At 39.3% G+C, this 20,062-nt stretch overlaps 1 protein-coding gene across 9 annotated transcripts in view; it reads left to right on the top strand.

The window, feature by feature from the left end:
- dmd (dystrophin) overlaps positions 1-20,062 on the top strand; it is a 1,714,977-nt gene that overhangs the window by 929,031 nt on the left and 765,884 nt on the right. For all 9 annotated transcript variants that reach the window (XM_080203928.1, XM_080203931.1, XM_080203930.1 and 6 more), the window contains one exon: positions 13,807-14,004. In XM_080203928.1, the coding sequence (XP_080060054.1) occupies positions 13,807-14,004 (198 nt within the window). The remainder of the gene's footprint in view (positions 1-13,806; positions 14,005-20,062) is intronic.

Raw genomic sequence — 20,062 nt, 5'->3', positions numbered from 1 at the left:
GTGACTCACAGTGGCAGAGACCCGGGTTCAATTCCAGCCTCAGATGACTGTCTGTACGTAGTTTGCATGTCCTCCCCGTATTTGTACGGGTTTCCTCTGGGTGCTCTTGTTTCCTTCCACACTCCAAAACTGTGTGGATTAGGTTGATTGGCCATGCTAAATGCCCCTTAGTGTGAGGAGCATTAGTAGGGTGAATACATGGGGATACGTGGCGAGGGCCTGGGTGGAATTGTTTTTGTGCAGCCTCGATGGGCCGAATGGCCTCCTCCTCCTCCTCCTCCACTGTAGGGATTCTACGAAGGTGAAGGAGAAATTGGAGTATTAAGAGAAAATTAGCTAGAAATATAAAAACAGCTGCTAAGAGTTTCCACACTTACTATCAAATGAAAAAGAGTAATCATAGTGTTCATGCCTTAGAGGGTGAGATTGGGGAATTAATAATGGGAAGCAAGGAAATGATGGAAACCATGAATGGATATTTTCTGTCTGCCTTCATTGTAAATGACACACAAAATCCTCAAAAATACTTCAAAATCAATAGGTAAAAGGGAGGGATGAACTTAAACTAATCACAATCATCAGGGAAAATGTGCTGAGAAAACTATAGGTTCCTGTGACCTGATGAGCGGATTCCAAGGCTCTTAAAAGAGGTGGATGCAGAGTTAATAAATACATTGGTTGTGATCTTCCAAAATTCCTTAGATTCTAGAAAGGCTCCTGTGGGCTGGAAAATCATTAATGTAACACCTCTGTTTAAGAAAGTGGATGGTGGGATATAGTCCGAATAGAAAGCAGGCAACGGTAGGCCAGTTAGCCTGATATCTGAGGGAAAATGTTAGAATCCATTATCAAGGAGGTAATTTTGAAAATCATAGCAGGATCAGTGAAAGTCAACATGGTTTCATGGAAAGGAAATAGTGCTTGACTAATTTATTAGACTTCTCTGAGCAAGTAACAAGCATGATGTGGATATGCCGGCGTTGGACTGGAGTAAACACAGTAAAAAGTCTGACAACACCAGGTTTTAGTCCAACCGATTTATTTGATAGTAAACTCACAAGCTTTTGAGGGGACTGCCTCTTCGTCAGGTGAATGAAGAGCTCTGGCCTCAGACAGAGCATATAAAGCACAGACAGTTTAGAGATTACTGATTAGAATGCGAATCTTTACACCTAACCTGCTGTTCAAGTCCTAAAGTGGCCGACAATGTGTGTGGAAGGAGCACTGATCACAGGTTAAAGAGATGTGTATTGTCTCCAGACAGCACAGTGAGTGAGGTTTTGCAAACCCAGGCAAGTCACGGGGGTTACAGGTAGCGTGACATGAACCCAAGATCCCTGTTGAGACCGTCCTCATGTGTGTGGAACTTGGCTATCGGTCTCTGCTCAGCGACTCTGCGCTGTCATGTGTCGTGAAGGCCGCCTTGGAGAACGCTTACCCGAAGGTCACGCAGTGACCTTCACGCACTGCGCTTACCGCAGTGGTCACGGGCATTCAGCCTCTGACCTTCGGGTAAGCGTTCTCCAAGGCGGCCTTCACGACACACGACAGCGCAGAGTCGCTGAGCAGAGACGATTGCCAAGTTCCACACACATGAGGACGGTCTCAACAGGGATCTTGGGTTCATGTCACACTATCTGTAACCCCCGTGACTTGCCTGGGTTTGCAAAACCTCACTCACTGTGCTGTCTGGAGACAATACACATCTCTTTAACCTGTGATCAGTGCTCCTTCCACACACATTGTCGGCCACTTTAGGACTTGAACAGCAGGTTAGGTGTAAAGATTCGCATTCTAATCAGTAATCTCTAAACTGTCTGTGCTTTATATGCTGTGTCCGAGGCCAGAACTCTCCATTCACCTGACGAAGAGGCAGTCCCCTCAAAAGCTTGTGAGTTTACTATCAAATAAATCGGTTGGACTAAAACCTGGTGTTGTCAGACTTTTTACGAAGTAACAAGCAACATGGATAAAGCGGAATCTATATATGTATTGTTCTTAGGTTTCCCAAAAGGCATCCAATAAATTGTCATGTCAAAGATAAAAGTTCATGGTCATGGGGTAACGTATAACGTGAATAGAGGATTTGTTAGCTAACAGGAAGCAAGAAGTAGGGATAAATGAGTCTTTCAAGTTGGTAAGCTGTTCCTAATGGATCCTAAGGGATCAGTGCTGGAGACTCAACCATTTATAATTTATATCAATGACTTGGATGAAGGGACTGAATATATGGTAGCTAAATTTGCTAATGATAAAAAGATAGATTTGAAAATAAGTCCTCAGGATATAAAGAGTCCATAAAGAGGCTTAGATAGGGTTAAGTGAATGGGCAAAAATTTGGCAGATCTATAATGTAGGAAAATGTGAACTTGTCCACTTTGGCAGGAAGAATGGAAAAGTAGTATATTACTTGAACAGAGAGAAACAGCAGAACTCTATTACAGAGGGATCTGGGTGTGTTAGTACATGGATAACAAGAAGTTAGAATGCAGGAACAGCATGTTATTAGGAAGGCAAATGGATGTTTGTTGCAAGAAGACTTAAATACAAAGATAGGGAAGTATTGCTACATTTGTACAGGGCCAGAGTAAAGTTCATCTGGAATACTATATACAGTTTTGGTTTCCTTATTTAAGAAGGAATATAATTAAATTAGAAGCAATTCAGAGAAGGTTCACTTGACTTATTCCTAAGATGAAGGGGTTATCATGTGAGGAAATGTTGTGCAGGTTGGCCAAATGCCTATTGGAATGTGGAAGAATGAAAGGTTTTTTTACTGAAATACACAAGATCCTGAGGGGACCTGGGAGGGTGAATGCGAAGAGGATTCACTTGGGGTGTGTAGAACAAGGGAATACAGTTTAAAGACTACAGAAGGAAGTTTTGCATCTTACCTGCTAAGGGAATCACAGGAATTTGGTGGGTTGGCCCGTGCAAAGGTCCGTTGAACTCAAGCAGGATTTTCCAGTTTTGGGGTGAACATGGCTGAAAAATGCCACCCTTAGAGTCTCCCATTTAAGATGAAAATGAGGATTTTCTTTCTCTGAGAGTATTAGTCTGTGGAATTCTCTTCTTGGAGAGCAGTGGAGATTGGGTCTTTGAATTTATTAAAGGTTGAATTAGATAGATTTTTTGATCAATAATAGACAAGAATTATGGGGGACAGACAGGAAAGAAGAGTTGAGACCACAACTAAATTAGCCATGATCTTATGATGGAGCAGGCTCAGAGGGCCGAGTGGCTTCTTCATGCTCCTCGTTTTTGTGTTTGCTTTGACGGCCTCCAGACACGTTGTGGAAATAATTCTCCTGCTCTATTTTTCAACTCCTTTACTAATGCCTTGGTGTGTTCTTCCTTGTAGCCAATTCCTCCATAGTCAGCAACAGCTTTGCTCCGACCCAAGAGTTCTCCTTTCGAAGCAGCAGGTTGCCTTTACAGTGTGTAGGCTGTCTGAAATGAATGTGCAGACTCTGACTGTAAGAGGTGCTTGCCATGTATGCTGCTGGGGCCCTCATTTCAGCAGTGTGGGTCACATTCAGCTGCCTGCTTTAAATTATTCAAATGTGAAAGCTGCCTGTTTCCGCAGAGCTGGGTGGAGATGATTGTGAATCACGAATTGCTGAAAACCAGAGTACTCAAATATTTCCCATGTTATCCTGACATCTGTGCCCCCATTTCTCCCTCTTATTGGCAACTGACCTTTCTGGCACCTGAGTCTTGTTTTCTGAAATTCTCCACCCCCTCCCCCTCCCCTGCCCCAACCTCACTTAACCGCTCCATCTTTACGATCTCATGTCTTTGACCAAATGTTCAGCCAGCTTCCCTCCTTTGTTTTGGCCTTGATTTTCCTCACAACTTTGTAATGCCTTGGGATGTTTTTGTGAATTTGAGGCATTATAATAAAGCAAATGATATTCTTCATGATGACTGCTATTTTAGAGAATTTCCAGCATTTGGGGTTAATGAACTAAAACTGACTTAATTTTTATCATTTGTAGTAAAACCTAACTACAGTTATTGTTTTGATTATTACTCGGCATCCTGTTCCCTACTGTGTAACATATGGAATAAAGTGCAACCCTTTCATTGTTACTGCTGTTTTCTTTAATAAAATGTCACAACATCAGGCACCTGCTGTTTTCAGTTCTTGTGATTCACACTTGGAAATAGAGGAGGCACTTAAGTGGGAGTTTGGCTGATATATGCTTGGCAATACTTCAAGGAATGCTTGCTCAATATTCCAGTCTTAGGAATTTGGATGTAGTCTTTATTTTTAGGTGTTGTGCCCTGACCTGAAAAAGATTATATTGTGAACTAGATCAAGCCTTGGCTAAATTGCCATACTTTCATTCTCATCTCAGTTAGAAGGTATATAGCCCACTCCAGAGTTCTGACGTTGTAAGCCAGGATGACTTTTCAGTATAGAACTGAGGAAATGCAGCTCTGTCACCTTTGGAATGAGATGTCAAAGTAAGCTCCTATCCACTCTTTTGGGAGCTTCTAATAGGACGTTCTGTGATATTTGAGGAAGAGTAAAAGAATTCTCGCAATGTCAAAATCAGCCCTTTTCCTTAATCAATGCCATTGTAAACAGACTATTTGATTTCCCTTCCATTGTTTGTGCGCCTTGCTGTTCGTAAATTATCTTTTCCTGCATTGCAACAGTGATAACAGGATGCCCTGAAATAATGAAAACTGCAAGTCCGTCCGTCCTTCCCTTCATGCATTGGCCTGGAACTCCTGAGCTCCAGGGCGGTGTATCTGAATGGAGGGGGGGTGGGGGCGTTGGTGGGCACACACCAACTCCAAAGTCAACTCCAACCCCACCCTGAATATGTGCTAAGGTAATGTGATTTCAATTATAAACTTCAGATGGTTCCGACTATTAAAGTAGTTACCCAGAAAAAAAATAGAGGAATTAAAATCACTTTCAGCTTCTGGGTAATTATAGCACTATCCTAACACCTCCCCCCCCCACCCCCCATGGGTTTCACCCCACCCATCCTCCCAACCCCCCACTAGGCCTCACCTCACAAAGAACCCCCCCCGATGATTGTCTCTCATGACCCCCAAGGTAGCCCCCCCAATCACTTCCATCCTCAGCTGCCCTCCCCACCCCTACCCCCTGAATGTTCAGGGGGCTTGCTGACTACATCCCTCCTGACCCCTGGCTGAATTATCCAATCTCTGACTGCTCTCCCCAACCCTACACCCCATTGTCTACTCTCTCCACTCCAGACTATTCCTTCACCTCACTGACCACCCTACCATCTGCACCCCACCACCTCAACTGCCCTAGCCACTGTGCATCAAATCGTCCCTGATCAAACTTACCCCTCCCCCCGCCAATCTTGCCCACTTGTCTTGTGCACTTATACGTTCCCTGGCTGGACCTTTAAACTTATTTGCATTGCAGCAGTTGGTTGTGAAAAAAGAAGGAGGCATGTCTTCACTTCCAGTGCTGCTGCACAGATCTCACCTGGCCTAAATCTTCTAGGGATCAGCGAGAGAGGATCTCCAGAATAGGAATGAGATGTGGAATGACTCAATTGCCAGTCCATCAGATGTTTACAGGCCATTGCTATCCAAAGTGTTAATGGATGGAAGATTAATTTAGTTGCATGACATTCCTTCTTTAGCTATTTTAATGGAGGTGATAAACAATTTAAGATGTACAATTTAATGACTGCATTACAGTTTTGGACGGAGGACTATCCTGCCGAAGCATCAAACGTTTCTGTTGCTATATCACCAACAGTAATTTCTTGGCTTTCATTATGATCGATTGCAATTGACCTTTTGTTTTTAAGGGGCTAAACAAACAAAAGAACAGCACTCTAATTTCCATTGCCAGCGGGAAATAATTGATGCGATTATTTCTAAATTTGATCATTTGGATGGTGAATTGGAGACTTGCAGTTTTTACTTTACAACAAATGAAATTCACCATATTATTGTTCACTAATTGGATAATTCTGGGGTTTGCTTTCTCTAGTTTTGGGAAACATTTTAAAATCATTGTTTATATTTGTCTTTGTGATATCCGTTTTGATTATATAGATCAAGTGTTGACAGATAAAGTGACAGAAGAACTCTTTCAAAGAAGTATTTGTGATACTGTACTCTATCTCTGCTGTGTTCATTTAAGCATGTACAAAATAATACATTTGAGGAAAAATTGACATTCAGCCACAATAGGTACAACTCCCTGACCTGTATTTACAGCTAGGTGGTTTCTGGTCTTCTGTATTGAATAAGTGTGCATTTTATTTAAAATCCCCTTCACAGAATAATGCTGTGCAAGTGAGATAGATGGTGAGGATTTCTTTACAGAATTTTAAGAAGTACTACTTTTAGAAAATGAGCACTTGCTTTACATTAACCTTTTCCTATATTTTCTTATTATTGAGTATGTAACTTATAACTATATTTTAAAATGGTGGTTATATGAATAATATATCCAGTATGCGTTTCTTAAAAATAGTCACATTCTAAAATAGCATAGAATGATAGATCGGAATTTACCATTGATTTGTTTGCGATTTTGTTTGATACTGTTTATATAACCTATCGCACTCATTTGGTACCCCTTTTCTCACCATTTCTAATTACAAAGGAAGTCTCAAGATGCCTGGACTATTCTTTATTAGAGGGTCCTAGTTTGAGACTGAATTAATTTTTTTGTGTAAGGAATCCCTTTATTTTATTTTTTGCTGTTTGCTATTTTTTTCAAATGAGATTTTTATCCCTGACACATCTTTGGCTGGATTTATTATTCATGACACTTGCCTATTTGGAGAGGGTGTAGAAGAGGAAGTTCTTTTTTTTGTGGGAGGCTAGAGAAGCTGATTGTTTCATGGGTAAGGACAGCAGTTTTCAGCGTCTGCCTGCCAGGATTATGTACCATGTAGCTGAGAGACAGGCCAGGCCAAAAGAGCTGAGCAATTGCAGACAAAGGGCTGGATGCAAGTTCTGTGGAAGAGAGTATAAAGAGGAAAGGAAAAATTGCCCAGCATGTGGGTAAGCAGTTTGAACTGCAAGAATCAGAAGCATTTTGCACACAAATATGTGAGAAGAAAGCAAAACAAACCTTTACAGATGGCCACTGGAGAAATATCTGCAGACAAGTCTGATGAAGAACTATATACCTACAACAAGTCAGTTCAGTCAAGTCTCTAGGCAATACACGGTTTGTAATTGTTGCCGTGATGACCATAGAGTGAGAGTATTAAGTGAACAATAGTATGTCATGCAGCAGAATGACTTCACTGATTTGTATCAAGTGGCTCCATGTGGCAATCTGAAAATACCCATACTCAAAGGACAAATAAGTCTGATGCAAGAACACAAGAAACAACCCAATGCAATGGCAAGAAAAAAGATCTCGAGTTTTGAATTATAAATGGGATGCAATGACTACTTTTCACAGCTGGTGCAAGTCTAAAACTTGGGCTGGTAACCCTGGATGTGTCAACAGAGAAAGGTAACAAAAAATCCAGAAGAAGGGAGACAAAAGAATGTAGAGTGAGGGAGACAATATTTAAGTAAACTACAAGATGTTGTTGACCAAGTCAATGCAATAAAATGCATGAGCCCAAGGTGAATTAAGCAGTTGTACAGGAAAATGTTCACATCAGAGCTGAACTGGAAGATCTAAAGGGCAAGATTCCAGCTGAGTCTAGACCTTTGAAAACACATGATAAATGGACGTTTTCAATGAACCAAGCTGTGCAAGAATGGAACAAACAAATTTCAGAGACAGCACAAAGGTACCAAGAGGAAATAATGACTCTCAGTTCCACAGTTGGTAACTCAAAGCAGGAGATGAAAAAACTCAACCAGATGTGCAGCAAGGTCAAATGGCAAGTTGAAAAGGCACTCAAAGAAGTTGCGATTTTTGAAGAACTTCTTGAAAAATCAATATGTGACCATGGAAAAACATGAGGAGCCAGCGAGAATACAAATACTCGTGCTCTCAGTGGGAGCCTATAAATTTGGGATGTGTAAAGTATAATTGTCACTTCGATCCTACATGGTGGAAGTGAATGGCCAAAGATACTGCCTCAACCACAGCGATGTATGAACAGCTGGTGGAGCTGTTCTGTCACTGCCTACGACCAGTCAAGGAGCAGGGATCTTAAAGGCTGTACCGAGTACAGAAGTACCATCAATCCCAGAGGTCCACAAATCTCCAACAGAACAAAATAGCCACCAAGTCAACAAGGGCCATGAGAATGACATATTCCAGTCAAATAATATCACCTAGATGAAGAACAAGTGTTAATGCATACGTGTTCCATTAAGAGACCTGCACAGTTTAAATAGTGTGTGCAGTGCAAGTGCAGTGTTTGATGAGTAGAACAAACAGTTATTAATGCATGAGAACAGTGGGTGTGTAGTGGATAACTTGGGTAACTCACAGTCATAGAGAATCGTGCATGCAAATGTGTCTTTTATTCACTAGGAAAAAGAAGGTGTTTGTCTCTTATGTTCGATATGAAAAGGGGGATGTTTGTGTTTTGGAAATGCAGTCCTAATAAGTGTCCCATCTGGTTTGTTATAGTCATATGATTCTGGGATCAGGCAAGTTGACTGTTGAATCCTACTTTGTATCAGTTCAATAAAGCTTTTCACTGAGACAGACAATGGATAACACTTGGTTCTCATTAGAGCAGTGACTGCTAAAGAGAGATTTATTAGAATGGTTCAAAATTATGGAGGTGGGGAACAACTACTTACATTATGGGTGAGTCAGTAGTTAGAGAACATAAATCTAGAGTAATAAGCAAAAAAGAAAGGAAGGTTAAATTTGTTTGTACATCAAGCTATCATCATCTGGAATTCCTATTCTGAATGAGTAGTGGAAGCAGATTTAGTAAAAAGATTCAAAAGGGAGTCTGATGTACGTGTGATGGTGAAAATTTTGCAGGGCTGTGGGGGAAAGAGCGGGGGAATGGTACTAATCGAAAAGCTCCTGCAAAGAGCCAGCATGAGTATGATTGACCAAGTGGCTACCTTCTGTGCTGTATTCCTTAGCAATCTATTGTTTGGTACGCACTTGATTTATATATAATACCTAATTACTATTCATGCTTGTAGTGCAGAATAGTTAAAATTCTTAAATTTAACTGATAAAAGGTCTCAATTAGGAATGATTGTGCAGCATTTCTTACATTTTTAAGGTTAAACAGCTCCCACCAAATGTGCAGTCCATTAGTTCTGTGTGTGTGTGTGTGTGACAATTTTGTGTGAATATCATCTACACATTTCTCGTGGACACTTTGGTAAACCTTTATTGCCACATATCTTCAATTTTGTACCATTACCTCTGAGTATGGTGTTACTGCTCAAAGTGGTCAAAAAATGTGCATCTGGTAAGTTTGTTTTTCACATTTGGTCAGTAATTCAAAGAAGATTATTGAGATAATGTGGATGAATATCAATCCTCCTTGCATCGATAATTATAAAAATACAGCCAAAGAAGGATAGGAAAGACCTTTTAAATCTTGGTTTGAATCGGTTCTCAGGTATAAAAGAAAACTTTGCAGATGTTTATCTGTTCAACTATCTTCCATTCAACAAAACAGCCCAAGATTCCACCTAAGCAGCACTTATGCTGGTAACAGAGTTTGCCTTAGCTACGTGTAAGAATATGAAAGAACAACAATTATTTGAAAGCACCTTAAATAGCCAGAAGTTTTGGTCAAAAAGTCATTGACTCTAAGGGCACTTGAGATATTCTTAGTGTAATATAGGACAGCATTTCCATGCTGCCTTTGGGACATAGACATCAGGACTAAATGAGGTTCTTAAGTCTGTACTTGCTGGCAGGGAGACTAGCATCATGATTTTCCCAGAGGTAGTCACCTATTTTGCCATCTCTTGAGTTCACTGTCCTTAGCCTGTTGAACCAATCTGAGGGTTTGCATTGCTAGAATCTTGGCAGCCCCATCAGGAGAACGAAGTTCCTCCAAGTTAGATCTGGGGAAGACAGAGGTGGTTCCCATGTTCACATCAAACAACAAGTGACCAGTAAGAGTTGGCCAGGAGGAGTAATTCTTCCATTGTATCAGTCTGGACCATGATTGTGACACACAACACACCTCCACTGAAGTAGTAGGCTGTACGTTTGGTGGGAGCTGTTTAACCTGAAAGATGTAAGAAATGCTGAAAATTAATTCCTAATTGAGGCCTTTTAACAGTTAACTTTGGCTGTCTGTCTCTTTCTGTAGTGGACAATGACCCACTTCCTAACCCAATCTTGGAAATGTTACCTGTTGGTAGGAATTAATTAGGGAACTGCCCTGACATGTCCCCCCATCCCCCTTATTTTCCTTTCCTCCTTGTCTTCAAGCCTGGTATCAACCCAGAAACATTGCATTTCTATCCTCCAAAAAGAACTTTTTCAGATGTTCAAAAAATCTACAGGAATGGTGCATGATCAAAATGCATAATGCATGATAATTCAGTGGCACAATAATTGTGGTAAAACCATTTTTTCCTCTACCTTCTTTTAATTGAATAATGTATGTGCTCAGAATATAGTTCCATAGGAACCTTTGCTATCTTGCACTTGGCTAAGTGGCCATTATTTATGTAGCAGCTTCGGCAATGAATTTTAGATGGCTTTTTATCGGCAGGACGTCGTAGCTGAGGCCAATCCTCTGATCCAATATCCAAGCAAATGTATTTCCAGTATGGAACCACCTCCAGTGATTTTGAGCAGAACTCTTGGATCATGTTCTCTCTAGCCTGCATACTTCCAGCTAGCTCATGGTTCTTGGGGTAATTGGTCCCTCCTGGAAACATTAGCACTATTCGTGGTGATATATGGCTCCCCAAATAGGGATCAGTTAACACAGTATAATTGGAGATGTGAGACCTTGCTAGTTTTTATGGTTCAACTTGTCAGTGGACAATTCTTGCTGAGTCCTTTGGGGACTCTCTGCTTTGAGATCTAGGCTCATTTTGACCACAAATAGTAATGTTTTCACATGATCAAATGACAGATGGTATTCATTCAATATGTGTCAAATTGTTCAATTGTTACCAAATCACATTCTTTAAATAATGGATTTAGCTGTGTTTATTTGTGCTCTGTTCTCTTATTAGCACTGTCCTTATAAGGTAACAACAAAAAGGAAAATACATAGATCCATTTGCTCTCATTCAGAACTTTTCCAAAGAGGTTAGATCAATATTGCCCAGCAAAGAATTGGACATTTAATAAGTTGTGTTTTTTTATCATTAATAATACAGGGCAAAGGGAGAAAAATCACACTTCTTCCACATTATTATGATAAATCTTCTCTGAACTATTAGCTGAGCTCTGAAAACCATTCTCAGCAGATGTGCATTTTTGGACCACTTTCCTCCTAATTCTGGTTATGTGCTCAATGGTATGAGATTGAAGCCCCAAATGATTCACTAATGTTTTTTGGGAAGAAAATCTGGCTACATGTGACTCTAGTCCCACAGAAATGTGGTTGACTCTTAAGTGGCCAAGCAAGCCACTCAGTTCAGAAGCAATTTGTGATTCCAGTAAATGCTGCCCCTGTCACCGAAGCCCACATCCCATGAATGAATAAAAAAAATGTATAACGGCAAGAGTTAGGAATATTCAATAGATCGGTATTTAACTGAGAATTTGGAGGAGAGTGTATGTATGAAGGAAACTTTTGATTAGGGTAGCTATGAATAGATTGTGAAAGAATGCATGCTTCATGGGTTAAATGACTCTTTTCCTTCCTATTTATGTTCTTCAGATTTTCAGCTTTGCTGTTATTCCCTTCCATTTTCACTCTTGCCCTGATAAGAATCGATTGCACATGCATTTGTTGGAGAAACTGTTTACTGTGCCACATGACACGTTCCTGTTTATCCTCGTTTTATGTTGACTCATTCACACGTTACAAATTATTTGAAAAACAAGTTAAATCTTTAATTTTAAACGTGTAACATTTTTATCCTGTTGGCGCATAGAAATCATCAAGTTACCCCAAACAGATGCAGTGATTTAGCTTTTAATACATTTAATAGCAACAATAATGAGATATCACCCTGAAACATAGGACATTGCTATGGACTTGATCTGTTTTCAGTGTAAGATAACACCTGAATTTTTGAGTCACGTGAGAATTCCATATTCTCATGCAAGCCTTATCTAATATATAAAGCTAATATACCCTGATTTCCCTAAATGGATAAACATTTGAATTATTATTGTGCCAAAATCATTATCAAAATGATACCTTGCATTGGTGAGATAAATATGTGCTTTTTGAGCCAATTGCTTTATTTTTAGCATTCAGGATGAAGTTAGAGAGATGTAACCTGGTGAAATTAACATAATCTTGTTTGGAATTTTATTTGAACTGCAGAGAACAAATGATCATGTTAGATTCTTGACAGGAAATGTATCATTTTATTCTGTGCTGTTAATTGTTCTAATTGTGCTTAGTGTGTTCCATTCAAGATGTATTGTTCACAAAGCTGCTTCAGGGTGGGAGGAAAAAAAAGTTGCATGGTATTTGAGCCGTACTTTACATAGCGTTCATTTTGCTTGGCGTTGTTTCAAACAATGCTGCCATTTTCACTATTAAATTCAAAAAGATGCTTGTGGCTGTATCTGTTTAACACATACAGGAATGTGCTCAGAAATGCTGCATTATATGTTCCATCTTAATGACACAGAAGACTGCATGATATTTTTTCAACCTATTTTTGACATCTTTCCCAGTGAATTCCATGCTGCTTCATTATAGTCCTGACTCATTTTCTATTTTTTTTATCTGAAATGTTCTTTGTTAAACTAATTGGTTAGAATGTAGAATATGGTATATCAATAGTGTAGCTGAATGACTAATGTAGGGACTTACATGGTTAAAATCCATTTTATTATGAGTGTTCCCTCACTTTATCATAAATAACAATCCAACCAAACTTTCGGCAAGGAAGTGAGAGGATACAACAATTGGCTTATTGTTTAAATTTTTTTGACTGATATCAGTCCATCCAATTACTTATCATTGTTTAAAATAATAATTGATGCCAGTTAAACAAAATAACGATACCCATGGAGGCTGTTTCATTGCTTGTGAAATTGGGGAAAAAACTGTGCTTGTATCACTTCGAAGTTTGCTGAAAAGGTAAGTTGACTTGTAATAAAGGTTGAATGGCACAGACTTTGGACAACTTTTATAAGTTGCACTTAACTTGCTCTAAATTGGGCTACAAATTCTACTAAACAGAAAGAGTAATTTACTTACTTCCCCTTTTAAAAAAAATATCTGGGCCGGAATTCTCCAGTCATTCACGCTGTTCCACCACTACTAGCAAGAAAGGAGAATATGGCTCTTAGCTAAGTCTCCATTCACTGCAGCGGGATCGGAGAATCCCAGCTGCTGACAAAATTGGAGAATCCCAGCCCTGATTTTGTATTTAGTATGAACACACTCACAGTTACTTCTGCAACTACAGAAGTAATACTACATTTGTTTCAGTGCCTTGAGTTTCCAATCCTTAAACCCAATGTACGATTCTATTTTTCTAACTGCCATAACCAAACTTGACTTGCACACTTTAGAAAAGGAAAATTGCTTTTCTGTAAATTTATGTTAAAGGAATCTTTGAAGGGCCATTTTAGGAAGGTGAATGCCATATTTACTAGTAATACTATTAACTACAATAAGTCAAATGATTTTGCAACAATTTGAGGCTTTGCCAACCTTGATGCAATAATGCAATTTTATTGTTTCAACCACTTTTTTTGTTGTTGTTGAATATCATGTTGTATTTTCACACCAGCAAAGTACTTACGAAGAGAAAACTGTAACTGTGCTGACTGAAGGGATACTGCCTGAAACCTCTTACATGCCTTCTGCCTACCTGGCAGAGATACGCCAGCTTCACCAAGCTGTGTGTGACGTGGAACTTCTGTTCAACTCTCCGGAGCTCCAAACCAAGGATTTTGAAGATTTCTCTAAGCAGGATATTTGTTTAAAGGTAGGATGTTAATGAAATTAGGGAAGAACATTGTTAACCAAAGTCGGATTCAATTAACTTTGTACAAGTATTAATCATAAAAGTTGAAAATAAGGAATTACTTTGTAGTGTGTTTGTTGGATGGCTACCATTAACAATTCACTTCCTCTGACTGTGCCAGTTTTGGGCTATCTCAACCACAGCCATCATACAAATCTTTTGAAACTGCCTGGCATGTCTAACCAGAGAAGTTAACTACATGGGAGCAGAAATAGTTCACTCGACCCCTTGAACCTGCTTCATTATTTTTGCAAGTCATGGCAGCTTTAGTTATACAAACAAAATCCCTTACCTTCCTAAATATCCCTTAATATACTTCCTTCATATAAAGATTCCCTGCTAAATAGCTTAGTTGACCTTGCAGTTGTGCCTCCTGGGGCAATGGCTTTTCAAATTTTCTTGCTTGTAGCAAAGTAGATGAAAGTCTTTTTTGTGTGACATTAGCTGTTGGAAGGGAAAGAAGAACAATAACTGCTTCCACTGCCTTTTGGGGAAGAAAGTTGCAAAGATTATCAGCCCTTAGAGAGAAAAAAAATCTTCATCTCTGTCCTAAATAGGTGATCCCTTATTTTTAAACTGTGGCCCTAGTGCTAGATCTTCCCACAAGAGGAGGATAGGAGAACCTACGTCAAGACCACTCAGGATTTTTCCTATGTTTCAGTCAGTCACCTCTTATTCTTCTGAAATCCAGTAGAGGCAAACCTGTCATGTCAAACATATCCTCATAAGAAAACCTTCTCAATCCCAGATTCCCATTTCTGAACTTCTTCCAACGCATTATAATACTCTCCTCCAATAATGAAGACCAATGCAATACACAGTACTCCAGATGTGGTCTCATCAATGCCCTGTACAACTGAATCACAACTGCCCTACATTTGTATTCAGTTCCCCTTGTAATAAATGGTAATGTTCTATTAGCTTTCCTAATTATTTATTGTATCCACAGACTAGCTTTTTGTGATTCACACACTCTGACCTCTGGTTCCCTGTGCATCCCAGAGTTCTTTAACCTCTCACCGTTTCGCTGATATGCTTTTTTAAATTTTCCTGCCAAAATGGACAATTTCATATTTTCCCACATTATATTCAATTTGCCAGCCTTTTGCCCACACATTCAGCCTATGTTTCTTGTTTTGCAGGTTCCTTGTGTGTTCACAAATTATGATCATATCTAGCTCTGTACCATTGAGCAACCATATCTTTGGTCAACTTATTTATATAAATTATAACAAATTGAATGCCCTGGTACTGATGTCTGTGGCACACCACACATTACATCTTGACAACTTACCCCCATTTCCTTTTGCTTGCCAATCTATGCCCCACTATGTTAGTCCTTACAACAGCTATTTTTCGCAATCACATTTCTTATGGCATCTTATCAAATGCCTTCTGAAAAGCTAATTACAGTACATCCACTGGTTCCCCTTTATCCACAGCACACTTTATTTCTTCAAAGAACTCCAATAAATTGGTTTAGCACAATTTTCCTTTCACAAAACCACGTCTGATTACAAATTCATGTAATCGGGACTTTTTCCTTTTCTCCTTCTCTTCTATATGGACAGGGAAGTTAAAGAGCCGGAAAGGATCATTAATCATGTCATGGGAATTTGAAATCTGCTGCCATTTAGATTGGTTACAACACATTTGTACCAGGATTTCTTCATGTTTAAAATCCAACTTTTAGTATCTGGTCTCAGTATATAGAAATAAGCCATTGGAGCTTTGTTTCTTCTCCAACGTGTTCGTCGCAGACTGGTAGACATGCTTTTAAAGTGTGTGTAACCTGCTGGAGGTCATAATTATATTATCGTAGCTTCATACCATATAGAACCATAGAACACTACAGCACAAAAACAGGCCATTTGGCCCTTTTTGGCTGTGCCGAACCATTTTTCTGCCTGGTCCACTGACCTGCATCTGGAACATATTCCTCCACACCCCTCTCATCCATGTACCTGCCCACATTTCTCTTAAATGTTAAAAGTGAGCCCGCATTTACCACTTCATCTGGCAGCTGATTCCACATTCCCACCACTCTCTGTGTGAAGAACCTCCCCCCCAACAATATTCCCTTTAAACTTTTCCCCCTTCACCCTTAACCCATGTCCTCTAGTTGTTTTCTCCCCTGGCCTTAGTGGAGAAAGCCTGCTTGCATTCATTCTATCTATACCCATCATAATTTTATGTTTCCAAAGAGCTCATAAAAAGAATGAATGCTTCTTATAAACATCCACATAGATTTTTTTAAAAATCCTCAAATAGTCTATTATAGTCATTACATAAAAATGCTAGTGCTGTTCTTTCCCTGCTTTTGTGACTAGTGCATGATTTCTCATTTTCTGGTATTTAACCATTGTACAAGGTGTATACTTGACCTCACTTTGGCTTGGCCTGAAAAGCATTGACCTCTGTGCTTTACATTAATTTTTTGGCAACCAAGTCTTCCTTACGTTACACACTTCTCTTGATTTACATCCACAGCTAATCACTTGTTCCTCCACATATATCTGATATGATTATGGCTGACATCAACTTTAATGATATTGATTACTCTGGTTACGCACAAGTATTGCCTTAGGTTTAATTTAGCTGAACTATTAAATTGTCATGAGATGCAGTCATGGGCACAGTTCCATCTTCTCCTGAAATAAATCTCCTGCAGCTACAAATGATCCCTGTACCTTCATGTGATGGTAGAATGGGAAAAATAGGAGACATGTTTGACTTGAGTTTAGTGAATATTTATTTCCCCATAAATGCATTCATCATTGTCATTATCTAGCAGTAAAAATAAGAAAATGGTGCATAAATTGTACAGCTGCTGTTTTCAGTAGCTGAAATGAAATTTTGGGCGAACTTCTTCCCATACAATAACCTTTGTTGCACAAATATATAATCTTTAAAAGCCAGAAGTTAATTATTTAACTCAGAATGTTCTGATTTATATTGCATATAATCATAGATATGCTGAAAATAAATATTGCAGAATATGATTATTCTAATTTGTAACATGAACATAGAACATAGAACATATTGATATAACTAGGATATACAATGGTGAAACGTGGAGTAACATTCTTATTAACTAGGTCAACAGGACTGACTAACTCTCAGGTGCTGAAGTTATAATTGTGTCATGATGGTTTTTCTTTTGAAAATGGGACACAGCTGGTCTTTCAGACTGAGCAGAGCATTCAATTTGCATCCCGGGTTAAAGGCATTGCGTGTTTTTAAATAAAAAAAATCCTTTGACAATATTTTCATTGAAATTCTGGCAAAGATAATCACTGCTGGAGCTGGTCCTTGAATGACAGCAGACAAGTTGATATCAAGCAGCACTGGCTTCCCTTCGGGGCTATCTGACTTTCAATTGACTAATCATGTTGGAGTGAAAAAGGGGTATATTCAACTGTTTATATTTAAACCATTGGCTCAATGTAAAATTATTGTTTGCATACAAGGAATGTGTATTCTGTGATATGGAAAAAAGAGACAGAAAATTGCCACTTAATTTTCTGTCCCTTTTTTCTACAATAATTTCCAGTATTGTCCTTGAGTTGAGTGCCTTCATATTTCTGCAATTAACAACACTCTGTGGGTTTTTCAATTAATGTAAATATACAAATGTTCAGAGAATTACTAAATGTATACTTGCAATATAATCATTTAAAATATTATTTCTAAGTTTATTTATTAGTGTCACAAGTAGGCTTACATTAACACTGCAATGAAATTACTGTGAAAATCCCCTAGTCGCCACATTGCGGCACCTGTTAAGGAACACTGAGGGAGAATTTAACATGGGTCAATGCACCTAACCAGCATGTCTTTTGGACAGTGGGAGGAAACCAGGGCACCTGGGGGAAACCCACACAGACACAGGAAGAATGTGCAGACTCCGCACAGAGAGTGACCCAAGCCAGGAATTGAACCTAGGTCCTTGCACTGTGAGGCAGCAGTGCTAACCACCGTGCTGCCCATATTTATAAATACATTTATCCTTAATGAGGGTAAAAGTTGATTTGCTGGCTCAGCCATTTTATTCAATAAAGAACTAAGCTCTGTAAGAAAGGAAAGTTCTACATTTGATCCACAATCTGTACTGAACTCAGATACAATAGTACTAAGCAAAGCTATCAATAGCCTGTGTTGAGTCAGTTAAGAGTGAATTAGCGAAAGGTTGCCTTCCTGATTATTCTCCTGTATTTAAAGTGTGCATCTTTGAATGTTATGTCCAAATGCTCACTGAATGTACGGAATGAAGTCTTAATGACGAGTATACTAAAAGTTAATATATATCAAAGATCTCCGTTCACATGTGACCGGAGCTCAGACAGATGGTTCTGAACGGAGCCTTGTGCTATCTATCCCTGAACATAATTGTACGTAGTTACTAAATATTGGAACGTTCCTTGAGGTTTTGCTTCCAGAATTCTTTGTTGACCACACCCTGGGATCATTTACAGTGATACTTCATGGTGGCAGTGGTTAACTTACTGAATAGCACAGATCCCCAATTAGACCAATGTTGGCAGCAAAGTGAAAGCGACCAAATGAAAGGCAGCCAGGGAGTGACTGACTGAGCATCAGACATAAAAGTATCAACGGAGTTCTAAAAAAGCTCACTAAAAGTAACAGACAATCATGGAAAGAGTCCTACGTCTACTAGAATCCTTTGATCATGTGAAAGAGCCTGACTAAGAAGTACTCTGGCAAAACTGGCATTGCATATTCAACCGATACAAAACCACTTTGGGGTTAACGTGAAAACCTACTGAAGGAAGGTCAGCAACTCCTGTATTCCATTGACAGCAGCACAGCTAATATTTTAATAAGACAAGGTGTTGTTGAGAGCCCATCAACTTGTGAAGAAGTTATTAAAGCCTTTGATTTGTATTTCAGTCTTCAGAGGACCATTATTACAGATCAGGTGAGGTTTAACAGGTGCAATCAGAAATCTGGAAAAAGTATTGAATTTTCATTTAATTCCTGTATATTTTGGCTGTCAGCGCGATTGTAAAGGATGAATTCATTTAAGATTGTGGTAGGAGCATTGTGATGAATCCTTATCTGATTTTCTGCAGTCCAGGGAGGATCTGATATTTCCCAAGGCAGTGAATTAGAAAGACAGGCAGATGTATGGAAGAACCAAGCCTTGATCCAGAGTTATAGAGAGCCTTTGTGGAGTCGGACCACTGACTCAATTCAGTTTGTGAGCAACCAGTGCACCCACTAAAATGCAAACCCAGAACAAAGAGGGAACAGTTGCTGCCATTATCTAGTTATCCCATTGTGGCACAACTCCATAAACATGAGGACTGTCCTGTCATAAATGCAGAGTGCCATTCTAGCAGGAGGTAGGCCATTTCAAATGGTGTACAGCAGAAAGCTTTCAACTCCAGCCGAAAAATGTCCAGACAAAATTTAGGGTTTAGTTGACCAGTATTAAAGAAATTGAAGATACTGATAATTGTGAAGTGCTTTTTATGGAAGAGGTTTTGTGGAAGAGGAGTAGTGGTGCAAGTGCAGGTGACTGTCACACTTTTTTTTATAAGGGAAGAGGAATTGCAGAAGTTCTTTATTATCAAAATTCAGGAGTGTTTATTGCAGAGCTGAAAAGCTTGTTCAGATTTATAACTTAATTACAAGATGGAGGAGCCGAACAACCAGGTCAAATCAGCTAAACTCAGGAGGGAATTTGCAAAATATTCACAGCTCTGGGGAAGCACCAAACAACTTGCCATATTAGCTCAAAGCCACATGCCAAGCCAGTGCGTTCACTTATCCCAAGAAAAGTTCCAAATTCACACTTGGAAAAATTGAAACAAGAGATTGAATCCATGCTAAGCCAGAGGATGATATTGCTGGAAACCCATATGCTCAAGCATGTTGCATGTCCCTAAGGCTAATATGTATTTGTGTGGACCTAACAAAGTTGAACAAGACAGTTCAAAGTGAGATCCGCCCTGTGGAATCTTTCAATGAAAGCTTGGGGAGCTCACAAGGAGCC

Source organism: Carcharhinus amblyrhynchos, chromosome 15 (genome assembly GCF_965287045.1).
Source record: "Carcharhinus amblyrhynchos chromosome 15, sCarAmb.v2.hapA, whole genome shotgun sequence".
Taxonomy (NCBI): Eukaryota; Metazoa; Chordata; class Chondrichthyes; order Carcharhiniformes; family Carcharhinidae; genus Carcharhinus; species Carcharhinus amblyrhynchos.
Note: the sequence above shows the minus strand (reverse complement) of the source record. Positions and strands in the feature narration are given on the sequence as shown.